Raw genomic sequence first — 14,329 nt, forward strand, 5'->3', positions numbered from 1 at the left:
GCTGAGCTTCCATTTCTTTCTTTCTTTTTTTTTTTTTTTTTTTTTTTTCCCTCTTGAGACAATGTCTGGCTCTATTGCCCAGGCTGGAATGCAGTGACACGATCCTGGCTCGCTGCAACCTCCGCCTCCTGGGCTCAAGCCATCCTCACAGCTCAGTCTCCCGAGTAGCTGAGATTACAGGCACACATCAACATGACTGGCTAATATTTGTATTTTCATAGAGACGGGGTTTCACCATGTTGCCCAGGCTGGTCTTGAACTCTTGAGCTCAAGCAATCCTCCCACCTCGGCCTCCCAAAGTGCTGGGATTACAGGTGTAAGCCACCATGCCTGGCCCTGAGCTTCCATTTCTATACCTTCTTTTCCTCTTTGGGAGCCAAGTGATACTTGCCCTTTCAAGGCATACTTGCAACTGTAATCATACCATTTCCGGAACAGAAAAATGTTATTTTATGCAAGATACATGTATGGAAATATTAAGGTCTCCCTATATTTCATTTCCACTCCCTTCTCTGCATTATGTAGGATTAAAGGATGTCAGAGAACTAATTTCTTGAATTTAGAAGACCTTTTTGCCAGTCTGTGAAATGTGTATAAATTACCTGCTACAAATAAACAACATTCCCAAGATGAAAAAACCTAAAAATTCTCATCAGTCATCCTCAGTGAGACAAACTACTGTTATTTCATCAATTCTAAGGCAATTTTATTGTAAGACACAGCATTATTTTTAATGTACTATTAAGAAAAAACTGCCAATTCAAGCAGAATGCGCCATCAATCAAAAGATGAACCCTGTTTTCAAATGTAAATATTGAAAAATGTACAACCTGGAATTAATAAAATATGGTAATACTATAACTAAAAATCCGAAATCTTGCCCAGTATGATTACTCGAAGTAGAGCACTGCGACCTGCTTCACATGAAGCCCTGACATAAATGGAAGAATACGTAAACATTTTCAGTAGCACACCTTTCGTTTATTGACCTATGTAAAAAAATAATAGGTCTTGAAAAGTCAGAACAATAAAAGAATATGCAAAAGGGTTATTTCTGTTTCTAGGAGGCTATACAAATATGCAAAAAAGGAATAAGTTATTTTTTTGCTTGTTTTTCCAAAATTTTTCCCCAAACTTCATTTCTAATTATACAAATGACTAAGGACCAGTTTAACAAATTATTTTTATGTATATATTACATGCTTTGGAATATAGATAGAAAATGTTCCAAAAAAGTTGTTCAGAAACTTTTCTATTCACAATATGAACAAGAAACTTGTATAAAAGAGGGGGGAAAGGAGCACCTTTTATGGAATTTTGAAACAAAGATGACAAAAAAGATCAAACGGGAATATGGCAATAATTTGCTTTAAAAAACAAACAAACAAAACCGTACAATAAACCATAGCTAATTAGTTCTTCCAAGGAAAGTATGAGGTAGTTATAGCCTCATAATTAAATCCACTGCAGCTTGGAGTTTTTTGTCGTTGTTGCTGTTGTTTTTTAATGTTAACCTTGTTTTTATCACTTGGTGACTTGGAACTACTTGTGGAATCCAGACTTGTTTAATTTTCTAACGTTCACCATTTTAAGGCACGCAATTCATCTAAAATGACGTGGCTTTTTTTTTTTCTGTTGTTTTGGATGCCTTCTGTATCATCTTAAAATAATTTTTCAAACTGATAATTATAAAAACTTTCCATATTAAGTCTGCCACTTCAAATGACAGCCGAGTTGGAGAATTACCAGCCAGAACAATAGCTCATCATGCAATTAGTGGAGAAAGGAAAAAGGAGCTCAATGATATTGTACCTTAGAACATTCTCCAAGCAGACTTCGTCAATTATTCAGTGGGCTGCTTCATTTTCCCCAATCTGCTACCATAAATTATATTACAGGATGCTATGGTAATAAGTTTTTCCAGAACCCATTTTATGGTACTTATGAAAAACATCACTCTTTATAATATCCTAAAAAACATTTACACTCATTCAGAACTTCATGAAAATCCAGCTTCAAGTAATTTTCCAATACTGTCTAAATTGTCCATGTCTGTGTAGAAAGAGCATGTTATTCTTTGTCAGCTCGCGAATTCAAACTCTGATGTGAGCAATGACTCCGGAGCTTCTGGTTCCCTTTCTCTCATCCTGCTGAATTGTGCTCTGAGATTTCCCCTGTCTTTATTGCCATGGGACATCCTGAACGCCCTTTCATGGTTTTGAGGTTTGCCTTTAACATCTCTTATTCCCTTAAAAAGTGCTTGCTATTGATGAAGGCTTCACACTGAGTCCTCTCTTGACAGTACTTCAACATGTGGGCAGACCCTGCAGTTAGGTTAGTGCCTAGAGTTTGAAAGGCCAAATCCTCCTTCAGGGGCTTTGTGGGGCTTCGTGTGTGATTCACTGATTCACTTCCAGGGCAACTAAGTCTTCTCTTCAACCTTTGATGTCTTTAGGTTTCTAAAACGAACATCCTCTCAGAAGACGAATACGATTTGCAAGGCACACTAGTGTGAGAACGCAGTGCTTGGTCAAGAGGTCCAACTGCAGTTCAGACTAATGTTCCAGGCTTTGAATCTTCATGCCAAAAGAGTCTCTGCTCACTACTCTCCAGGCTGTCTTCCAGCCGGTTTCCATCTGTACCATCCAGTTGACTGATTTCTGTGTATTGTCTATTAAAGAAAACCAGAAAAGTTACTACTTGTGGCCATATTTTTGTCCCCACAGCACAAAGACTACTACATTTAAAGAAGTTAGTAGGAAGCACTGTTAAGAAAAATTTCCCAAAATGTAGAAATAAGGCAAAGGAGAAGGATGATTGCATGTTCTTTCAATGTCAAACTGGAGCATTGTTTAACAGGCCCATAAAAAGGATTATTTAATTCTCTGGAAAGACATACCTTTGTTTAACTTGTATTTACCATTGATCAGGACCCAGATTGTATTAAGTTACATGTTAACTTGTAGATTTTTGTCTCAAAGCAATACAAATAACTTGTCTAGTAAAAAAGATTATGGTTACAGTTTTATTGCCCTATAGGACATTAACTGGTTTTGTATCTCATTTAGTAGTCTTTTCCAACATTCTTTCAGTGTCTTGAATTCTCTTTGAACCAGCTTTATCATTCTGCTAGTTCACTTATCAATGAGTTCAATAAATCTTTGGCCCATGTCCATTTTTATTTGTGTGACAGTTATATTTTTAACTTTTTAAAAAGTATATTGTGACAATCACATTTTAAGTATTCTTCAAATTAAGGGAATATGCTAGATGCTTTCCTCAGGGACAAAATAATACATTCTGAAGGTGGCAGGGGCATGTAGGGACATACATGATATCCCTAGGGCTTATGGGTCAGGCATAATTGGAAGTGACCCAGGAAACAGCATCACATTTAAAAATCATAGGCATATTTAGATGGCAATTCCAGGTGAGAGCATCCTATCATACAAACCATTCTGATAAGCAAAACCACATTACTGTCACGGTAGGTTAAGAGAGATTAGATAGTTAGTTGATTTCTTTTTTCTTTTACATTCCAAAGTATTTTAGTAAAGGTGATTTTTTTTTAAAGTCTTTGGAAGAAGAGCTTTGGAAATAAAGGTTTTTAGTGTTTTCATGTAACATAAAAAACAAAGGCAGATTTCATATTTTCCCACATCAGTCAGTGCAAGCAAAACTCCTGCTATGCAAGAAGCAACACACAGATTAGAGGTACTGTACTTACTACAGCTGGCTACACTTAGCAAAAGAGAATTTACAACTGATCTCATTTCTGGAGACACAACCCTTCTTGGGGATAGAAGCCCTTGGTTTTGCCTAGTAATAGAGTTAGATAGGAAAGGGGAAAGGGAATGGAAAATAGGAGGTGAAAGAAAAAAAGTTATTTGGAAATACAGTTTGCAGCAGTAGAGCCAAGAATTTCACTGTATTATGTACTAGGTAGCTTCAACATTTCTACTTTGGAAAGTTTATGCTAATGACAATTATGCCAATTGTACTAGAAAAAAAAATTTATTGGTAAAAATTAGTACCTTTCTATAATTTTAAGACTTGGATACTCTAGGGCAAAGGATCTTTAAATAATATACACTTTATTTTAAAAAACAACAAAACACTAATATATTGCTATGCATTTCAAATCTTCGGCTTAAAGGAAAAATCTAGTTTTTCATTTTTATCTTAAAATCTAATTCCCTCTTATTTTAAAAATCATGTTTTCATAAAAACAATTTACAGAATTTTAGAACAAATTTCTAAAGCTTTATGGATGATTGTTACTACCCTTGCCTTGTTAATAGGTTAAGTTAAATTGATCAGACTGTATCCTAAAAAGAATCCTAAATAAACAAATGGATGGGAATAAGCACTTCCATATCTCTGTGGCCGTAAGAGCAAAGTGGCAAATCTTTCTGGAAAACAAGAGCTTTAAAAAATACACTTTTCAATTTAATCCACTAACTCTAGTTATTGGAATGTATCCTATGAAAATAATCTGGGATTCAGACACATATTTTGGACAAAGATGTTAACAGCTGCAATACTGGGCTGGGCGCCGTGGTTCACTCCTGTAATCCTAGCACTTTGGGAGGCCGAGGCGGGCAGATCACGAGGTCAGGAGTTCGAGACCAGCCTGGCCAACATGGCAAAACCCGTCTCTATTAAAAATACAAAAATTAGCCAGATATGGTGGTATGCTCCTGTAATCTCAGCTACTTGGGAGGCTCAGGCAGGAGAATCACTTGAATCTGGGTGGCAGAGGTTGCAGTGAGCCGAGATCACACCACTGTACTCCAACCTGGGCAACACAACAAGGCTCCATCTTGGGAAAGAAAAAAAGTAAAAATAGCTGCAGTACCTTAATAAGAAAAAGAAAGAAAAATCTAAAAGCCTCTCAAAAAAAAAAAAAAAAAAAACTTCAAAAAATGAGGAGCTGCTAAGTAAATTAGGGTTCATTTGAGGGGAATATCATACTGGTCATATAAAATAAGATTTAAAGAGTTTTAAAACACATGGGAACATGGTTATGTTATGATGTTAAGTTTTCTAAAACATGGAAATGTAGAATTTCATGTACAATGTAAGATATAAAACTGTATGTACAATATCATTCCATGTTAAATGGACAGAGAAAAATGGCGAAAATATGCCAAAATGTTAAGAGCTGCTATCTCTGGATGGTAGAATTATGGCTAATTTATTTCCTACTTATTTATCTCTTTATTATAAAATTTCCACCATGAGCTCATATATGCACACGCATACACAAACACACAATAGGGATTTTTAAATAGCTTCTAATTTCCTGTATGTTATGCCCCCTCTGATCCCCTATCAAGCCATCTTGGGCTGTCTGATATATATATGAGCAGACTTTGTAAAAACAGATTTTCTCTAAAAATGCTTAACACTCCCTGAGTCCAATGACCGTAGTGTTAAGGATATTAGAACTGCGTAATGCACCAAAAACTGTATTATCATTTCTGAGTCAACAAAAAGGCAAGTAAAATTACACAAACATGAAAATAATTTGCAAATATATTATTAAAAAATGGTTAGAACTAAACTGAAAAGGTTCGGCTCAAATTTTAGGCCAGTCATGTTGGTTCTTGCTCCTAACTCATTTTCAAACATTATTTACAGAAGTCCAAGCTATTTGACATCTTCTGAAGTATATTTTCATTAAAATTCTATTTTGAGTATACCCTTTGTTTAGCTGAGACAATTGGCTTAATATTTCAAGCCAAGAAAAACTCCCACTGAATGTGGAGAAAATAAATAAATAAATAAATAAGGCATTTGGGGCTGAATATTTCCAATTTGCTTGTAACAGTGAGTGCCTTGATAAGAAACTGCTTAATTCTCAAATTTGCCAGCATAGAAACCTTTATAAGTTGTAGTCTGTATAAGTCTTCTGTGCCTGAAGCAAGATGACTTAAAGAAATCAAAATTACACATTCTAAAAAAACAGAAAATGCCCTACTTCTTGGTACCATGGGTATGGATTATCTTTTGTGGGAAAGTAAAAGGGATAAATGACCTCTTCAAACTTAATTCCTGTGTGTAACAAGAACTTTTTAAAAAGTAATTCAGAGTCTGCAATTTTTAAAAAAAAATCAATTTTAACAAACTGCTCTTGTACATTTCCTCTAATGTTTACAAAGAACTACTTTTACAGACAAACAGGACAGCTGGCTGTGTCTGTTGCTTCATAACAAACATAGGATCAGATAAAAAAGGCAGCAAATGTTTGAAATCCAGCCTACCAACTGTCTAAGGAACCTTGGTATTAACAGCCTTTCCTGAAGTAGAGATATTTTTCCTGCAAGGTTTCAAAGGAGACTTAAATGGATTTATCACTAATAGGATTTCCAGTACAATAATTTTTTTAAAAAAGCTTCAGACTCAGAATTCAATGTACACACTAAAGAACAGCGTTAGATGAGGGGTTAGCAAACTTTTTCTTAAAGGCCAGATATTTTTGGCTTTGGTGTCTATGCAAGTAGTTCTTTGTAAACATTAGAGGAAATATACAAGAATTCAATGTAATACTGAAGAACAGGGTCAAATTTGAATGAATTAGATTAGGGGTTAGCAAACTTTTTCTTAAAGGCCAGACACTTTTGGGCTGTGGTGGCCAGATATTTTTGGCTTTGGTGCAACTACTGAGCTCTGCCCTCGTAGTGCAAAAACAGCCATAGAGAACATGTAAGTGAATGAGTGTGGCTATTCCCCAATGAAACTTTATTTACCAAAACAGGTGGCAGCTGGATTTGGCCCACAGGCCATAGTTTGCCAACCCCTGAACTAGATTATCTGACATTTGTAAATTAGGATCCTTGAATTCTTTTGTACTGGAACAGGCTCCTAGGATTTTCAAGCACCGCCTCCTCACCTGCTTGGAGAGGGTAAAGGATTATAGACACTGCCATAGCAGCTGGTGTAAGAAGAATGTGCTGGAGTCTCATAATCCGATAGCCCTATGGTTAACTGGGTCCTCCAGTTCCCAGAAGCATTTGTAGAAGACACTGGAAATAAAAATGGAAAAAAGATAAAATTAATGGAAATATTAAAAGTGAAAAATTGTTAAGGTCATTCAGATGAACACTGCAATCAGCTTTGTCAGAGTAGAGATTTAAGAGGGTTTGAAGTAACAGAGTTCCTATTCCAATTTAGTGAATTCCTGGCTATGTGACCTTAGGCAAGTAGTTTATCCTCTTTAAGCCTCAGTTTCCTCATCTATAGAGTAGGGATAATAACATTAATATATTCTGTATGGGTATGATGCCAGGATTAAAGTAATTATGAAAATCTTTAGCACGATACTTGATACAGAGTAAGCACTCAATAAATGATAACTATTAATATTATTATTGAGAATAAGATTAATTGAAAGATAAATTTGTCAATTCAAAAAATAATTTAGGTTGGGGTCAGGCACAGTGGCTCAAGCCTGTAATCCCAGCCCTTTGGCAAGCCGAGGCGGGAGGACCACTTGAAGCTAAGAGTTCGAGACCAGCCTGGCCAATATGGTGAAACCCTGTCTCTACCAAAAAATACAAAAATTAGCCAGGCATGGTGGTACGTGCCTATAATCCCAGCGACTCAGGAGACTGAGACAGGAGAATTGCTTGAGCCCAGGAAGTAGAAGTTGCAGTGAACCAAGATCACGCCACTGTACTCCAGCCTTGGTAACAGAGTGAGACTCTCTCAAAATAAAAAAATAAATAAACATAATAAAAATAATTTTAGGTCAGGCTCAGTGGCAAAAGCCTGTAATCCCAACACTTTGGGAAGTCAAGTCAAAGAAGTCAAGGGAGGATCGCTTGAGTCCCTGAGTTCAAGGCCAGCTCAGCAACATGGCAAAACCCCATCTCCGCAAAAGATACAAAAATTAGCCTGGCATGGTGGTGCACACCTGTAGTCCCAGCTACTTGGGAAGCTGAGACGGGAGGATCACTCAAGCCTGGGAAGTCAAGGCTACAGTGAGCCATGTTTGCACCACTGCACTCCAGCCTGGGCCACCAAGCGAGATCCTATCCCCAAAAAGAAAATAATAATAATACATAAATAATTTTTAAAAAACTGAAAAGACAAGCAAGAAAACAATTCTCATATATTGTGAGAACCTTCCCATTCATGCTATGGTGTTATAAAGGTGAGATGATGATTTTGGGTTTGTTAGAGGCCTTGGAGGAAATGTGTTCCATAAGTTGACGTATTGAGACTTGACTATTCTTCAGCCAAAGACAACACTGGCCACTAGCAAGATCAAGGATATTTTTTGTCTCAAAAAAGTGTGTGTGGGGGGCGTGGGGTCGGGGAGGCGAGGTGGTAACTAGCACAGGAAGGAATTCAGGAAGAAGGGATTTAGTTCTACAGAGGAACTGAACTGGAACAAGACAAGAGCATAATTTGGGAGCAAAGCCCAACAAATGCCTCATCACTGGGTGTTTGTTGTCCTCTCTATAAAACCAGTTCTGCTCCATGCCTAGGATGGACAAGGTAACCACAACGCCATGATGCTCGCCCAAGACTCAGAAACTAGCACTGCTCTTTTCCATCTCTTTTCCATTTCCTGTTTCTGGCTTCAGACCTACTTCTCTTCTCTCTCATCCCCACAAAGTGCCTGTGATCACTATGGAACAAACACATTTCAAAACTCATCTGTGGCCCTGGATGTCATGAGGTTTTGACTAACTGATGTAACACTCTCAGTTTGAGCTTCCAAGCCATTTCCGAACTGTAAATCAGAGGCTCTGAGCCTTGGTGGTTAAGATGTCAGAGCTAGGCGGCTGGGTGTGATGGCTCACGGTTGTAATCCCAGCACTTTGGGACGCTGAGGTGGAAAGATCACTTGCGGCTAGGGGTTGGAGACCAGCCTGGGAAACAGAGCCCAGTCTCTACAAAAAAAATAAAATAAAATCAGCCAGGCATGGTGGTGCGTACTTGTAGTCCTAGCTACTTGGGAGGCTGAGGCGGGAGGATCTTGAGCCAAGGAGTTTGAGACTGAGTGAGCTATAATGGTGTCACTTCACTCCAACGTGGTTGACAGACTGAGACTCTGCCTCTTTAAAAAAGAAAAAAAAAAAGCTGAGCTAGGATAGAATCCCCACCCCACTACTTAGTAGCTTCTGGACTTGGGTTATTTAAACTCTGTAGCCAGAGTTGCCTAAGCGGCAAAATTAGGATAGTAACAATAAGCATAACAATAGCAATCACTATATAGAACTGTTGCATACATTAAATAGGAGACTGCACGTAATGTGCTGAATGTGCGTGGCATCTAGTAAGCTGCCAACAAATAGTAGTTGTCATTACTAAAACTGAGTCCACCGAGAGAGCCTTCAGGTGGCTGGAAGGGACTACAAAGCCAGGACTAATCTAGCAAATAACTGGAAATTTATCTCTCCACGAGAATGACGCCTGCCTGTTGTAATACATTTCTGCAGTTATAAAGTGGAGACAGAAATGAGGGGAATTCCAGAAGGGATTTCTGGGAGTACTGATTCCATCCCTGTAGTTCTTTAAAGAGTGATGCCTTTTGGTCTGTGGGGCCACATCTTGCTGCTGTCAGCAAGGCTCACACCAGGTCTGAAACAGGAAGCTTCACTTCCATCTCACCTTTACTAAGCTAACAGTCAGGAATGTTGAGGTTCCTCAGTTACACCTGCTTCCCCTGGGCGCCACCCCAGTCCCGTGCTGCAGTGACCGTCCACACGCATCTCAGCCCTCCTTGCTTGGTTTTTCCCTTGTAGTACTCTGCCCATCCTGCCCAGGTTTGACCTGTGAAAGTTTCTCACATCTTGAACTTTAAGAGGAAGAAAGGTGTTTTCTAGGTCAGAGCCATAAACAAGAAATAATTACAGAAGCCCTTTCATATGTTAGATGTGGTAATAGATGGGACAGCCCTAGTGGAAGTCCAAAGTCCTGTACAAATAGGAGAAAACTTGAACCCAAATAGCAATCTCCATGGAAACGCCTCTTGTCAACAAGTATATGAAACTTTTACAGGTGTAGTTTTCACTTGACTATTATGCAATGACTCAGGAATCCTTATACTATGTCTCACTAAGGTGTCATGCTAATAAGAGAGAAGACGAGACTCACGACCTATAGGTTTTCTGGCAGTTTGAGAATTTCTCCGAGGTTTAAATCATTTCTCAGAGTTTTAAAATTGCTTAATTTTTAAACATTCTTCTGGCTGCTGACTCCGAGTTCATCATGACCAGGAACTAGTTCAACACTGGGTCCTCCACATTTTGAATGTGCCTGCTCATTTGCTGAATAAATAAAACCACACACAGAGCCTCCCCTATCTTCTCTTTCTCTACTTAAAGTACCTAGCACAACTGGGAGTAGGCAGGAAGTCCTCCACAAATGTTAGCAGAGTTAGGGGCCAAAGTCAATATCAAGGGTAAAAAGGAAACATCTCTAATCAAAATTATCTTTGAAAATCCCTTAAGTCAACCGTAACATAGGTATATATGAATACTGAATTACAGTATGCATGGCCAGGCACTGTGGCTATTGCATGTAATCCCAACACTTTGGGAGGCCAAGGCAGGAGGGTTGCTTGAGGCCAGGAGTTTGAGACCAGACTGGGCAACATAGCAAGACCCGACCTAAGCCCTGTTTCTACCAAAAAAAAAAAAAAAAAAAAAAAGCAAATGACTTAGAACAGTGCTTAATCAATGCCAGGTCCTATCGGGATTTTTATGAGCCTTATGCAGGCACCTGAGCATTCAAAACAGTCCTTAGATGATTGAATCTTGGTGGTGAACAATAATGGATGTATAATTCTAATGTTTTCTGCTTACCTGAGGGTTTATTCTTTAAAAATATCAAACCTCAATGACGTGAACACATTTAAGAGATGTACCTGTCAATGTAAATCCCAAAAAGATAAAGCAAGTGAAACCCCTAACACATTCCAGCTTGGGCAACAGAGCAAGACTCTGTCTCAAAAAAAAAACCAACAACAAAAAAAGACCTAACACCGGGCAGTACAGAGAGTACGTGCTCAACCAATATTTGCTGGATTTGAATCTACAATTTGCTTCATTAGACTCATGTGAACTCATTAGACTCATGAGTTCTTTGGAGAGCTGGAAAGAACTGTTTTTAAGTTGGAAATTCTTATTGTGGGGTTCCACCACCAAATGGTTGCCACTCTTTTGACCTTGAGTACTGGTCTCATGATCCGTGAAGTGGTTCTGGGTGGGCAGGAAACATGATGTAAATAAAATCCAGGTGTCGCGTGTTTTTACAGTATTCTCACCTGAAGAGTAGGAGGATGCACGACTGCTTGGAGAACAAGGTACTTGCAGCCCCGCAAACCCCAGGCATCTCTGTGATCCCCTGTCTGAGTCAAAGCTGGTCTGCAGGCTGTGCCCCTGATCCTTCTGCCCAGTGGCCCGCTGGTACCAGCCACGCAAGTGCTCGGCGACTAAGGCCTTGTGGATATTTTTGGTGATGTGCTCCGATTTTGCGGCAGCCTTTCTTGGCAGCCGGAGAGTTGCATATGGGTTATGGGGTACCCGGTCGACCTCATCTTCGTGAAAGGATCTGCTGTAGTCCCTCTGGTGCTCATATCCATAGTGGGCTGAGGACCGGTAGGAAGGGTTGACGCTATACTGTCCCTCGGTGTCATTCTCATAGACATAACCACCACTGTAATAAAAGTCACACTCTGCATAGGGCGTGTACCCGGCAATGTAGTAACTGGAAGACGGTGGCTCCTGACTCTTTGAGTAGACACCATTCCTCAAACTATCCTTTTGTGCTAGGTTGGGCATGCTTCCTGAATTTGAAGTAGAAACATTCTGTTTCTTTGACCTCCTCCGACCCCTGGTGCGAGTGTCCAGGGTCTGGGTGGTGTAATAGGGGCCTGTAACTGGTGTCACACAGTAATACTCTGTGCTTGATTGGCTTGTATAAGAAGACCCATCATCGAGGATTTCTGTGCTGCTGCTTCTTTGGGATTTGGAGAGGGAGAAAAATGGCTTATCACTGTCCATCTCGGAGAGCAGGTGGGACTGGGACTCCAGGCTTCCACTCCGCTGGCGGCAGTGCTGAGATGAAGATTCGGGTCTGAAAGAGGAGAAAGGCAAATTTGTCAATACCAAGAAGAAAAGGAGGACCCAAATAGGAAAAAAGAATAACATGCTGAATGACTGAACAGCTCGTGAATTACAATAGGACTTTGAAGGTTGCCAAAGCTGACGGCACAACAGAACCCATTTGTTCACTAAATCTATTGACTCACACGTAAATTCATTACCATAGTCAAAATGAGAAAAGAACCAGGTTCTGTTAGTTGCACAAGCAAAATCCTTCCTTGAGGGTAGGGAAAGACATAGACTGAGGATGCACAGCTTGCATCAGAGCCCGGAAAAAACAAAAACAAAACCAAAAAAAACCCAACGTGTCTTTGGAGGGTCCTGTCTTCCTAGAGGATATGAAGATATGGTACATTCAAGTGGAGGTCGGGGTGTCTGGGCTGAGTCATGGCACTGCTATTTCCCAGCTGTATGAGCTCAGGGCAGATATTTAACCTCTCTGAATCTTGCTTACTCCTTTGTAAGATGATGATGAAAACAATATCTAATATCTACCTCACAAAAGGCTTGCTGTAGGGACTAAATAATCCAGTGCGTATAAAACATTTAGCACAGCACTCACAAACATTTCCAAATGGTGCTATTGTTACTAACTTCATCCTCACCATTGAATAATGAATGGTAATACGTGACTGGGGAAATTAAGGTACTAAAAATCTAATGTATATTTGAACAAGTCAAATACATTTTCTTTGCCAACATATTTGAAACCATAAGTTAGCAGAAAATGTAAAACCATAAAACAAGGTCCTGCTATAGAAAGTCACTTGAAATGATTAAAAAACACAACAAAGCAAGACAGAACCTCAAAGCAAAAATCAACAGAGCTAAAGCAATGAGAATGAAGCTCTCTTACTCCAAGTGGCTGCTGCTGTAGGCGTTTCGGGTAAGAACTGGCGTGGTGGGCATGCTTCGTCCTCCCTGGGGCCGCCTCTCCAGAGTTTTGTAAGGGCTGCTGTGTGTCGACAGCATTTCTCTGTGATGATAAAAAGAATTCAGGAAATGATGAGTCTCTCAGCATCTCTGGCAAACTTGTCATAAGCAGATAGGAAACTTACTAGAAGCCCAAGGAAAGGGAAAATAAGGAGAAAGATAGGAAGGGCGTCTTTGTGCTTCACTAAACCACCAGGACACTTCCTGGTCTGTTCTAGATGAGTTTTAGGGGAAGCATATATGGTCTGAGTCACAAATATGGAGGGAAAGAAAGGACTTTTAATAAAGAGTACACTGAATAAAAAGACTCAAAGCAACTAGAGCTGTTTATGTAGGCACCTGAACATTCAAAACAGTCCTTAGATGATCATATCTTGGTGGTGAACAGGGATGGATGTATAATTCAGTTCACTCCTTTTTTTGTAAACAGTCTAGATTACTAAATAGTTATTGGCCTAGTGGGCCAGACGGTGTCTATAGCGACTACTCAACTCTGCCCTTGCAGTGCAAAAGCAGCCATGGATAATATGTAAGAGAATGGGTGTGGCCGTGTTCCAAGAAAATGACCTATGGATGCTAAATTTCATATCATTTTTACATGTCATAAAATGTTGCTTTTGATCCCCCCACCACCAGCTACCTAAAAATATAAAAACCATTCTTAGCTCATGGGCTACACAAAAACAGCAGGATGGATTTGGCCACTGGGCTGTTGTTTGCTGGTCCCTGGAATAAGAGCAACATCCTTAAATCACTATGTCTACTTCCCAGCACAGTGACAACACAATTTGAAGTTAATTTTTTCTTTTGAGATGGAGTCTCGCTCTATCCCCCAGGCTGGAGTGCAGTGGCGTGATCTCAGCTCACCGCAAGCTCTGCCCCACGGGTTCATGCCATTCTCCTGCCTCAGCCTCCTGAGTAGCTGGGACTACAGGCACCCGCCACCACACTTGGCTAATTTTTCTGTATTTTTAGTTGAGACAGAGATTCACCATGTTAGCCAGGATGGGAAGTTAATTTTTTTTAACTAAAAATAATTTTGATCAAATTTTACTTACTACAAAAGCAAGTCTAAGTTCATTAGAGAAAACTTTAAAAATAGATAAAAAAAAAAAACCAGATAAAAAGAAAAATTTAAATGTCTATAATCTTTTTTTAGATGGAGTCTCACTCTGTCACCCAGGCCTGAGGAGAGTGGCACGATCTTGGTTCACTGCAACCTCCGGCTCCTGGGTTCAAGTGATCCTCCCACCTCAGCCTCCCAAGTAGCTGGA

At 39.5% G+C, this 14,329-nt stretch overlaps 1 protein-coding gene across 1 annotated transcript in view; it reads right to left on the reverse strand.

Annotated features, from left to right (window-relative positions):
- Positions 1 to 689: 689 nt before the first annotated feature.
- The window catches only part of FRMD4B (FERM domain containing 4B), a 210,977-nt gene continuing 197,337 nt past the window's right edge, over positions 690 to 14,329 (reverse strand). The window contains 4 exon segments of the mRNA XM_010357713.2: positions 690 to 2,671; positions 6,896 to 7,028; positions 11,282 to 12,093; positions 12,979 to 13,098. Of these exon segments, the coding sequence (XP_010356015.2) occupies positions 2,551 to 2,671; positions 6,896 to 7,028; positions 11,282 to 12,093; positions 12,979 to 13,098 (1,186 nt within the window). The 3' untranslated portion in view covers positions 690 to 2,550.

This window comes from Rhinopithecus roxellana, chromosome 1, assembly GCF_007565055.1.
Source record: "Rhinopithecus roxellana isolate Shanxi Qingling chromosome 1, ASM756505v1, whole genome shotgun sequence".
NCBI lineage: Eukaryota > Metazoa > Chordata > Mammalia > Primates > Cercopithecidae > Rhinopithecus > Rhinopithecus roxellana.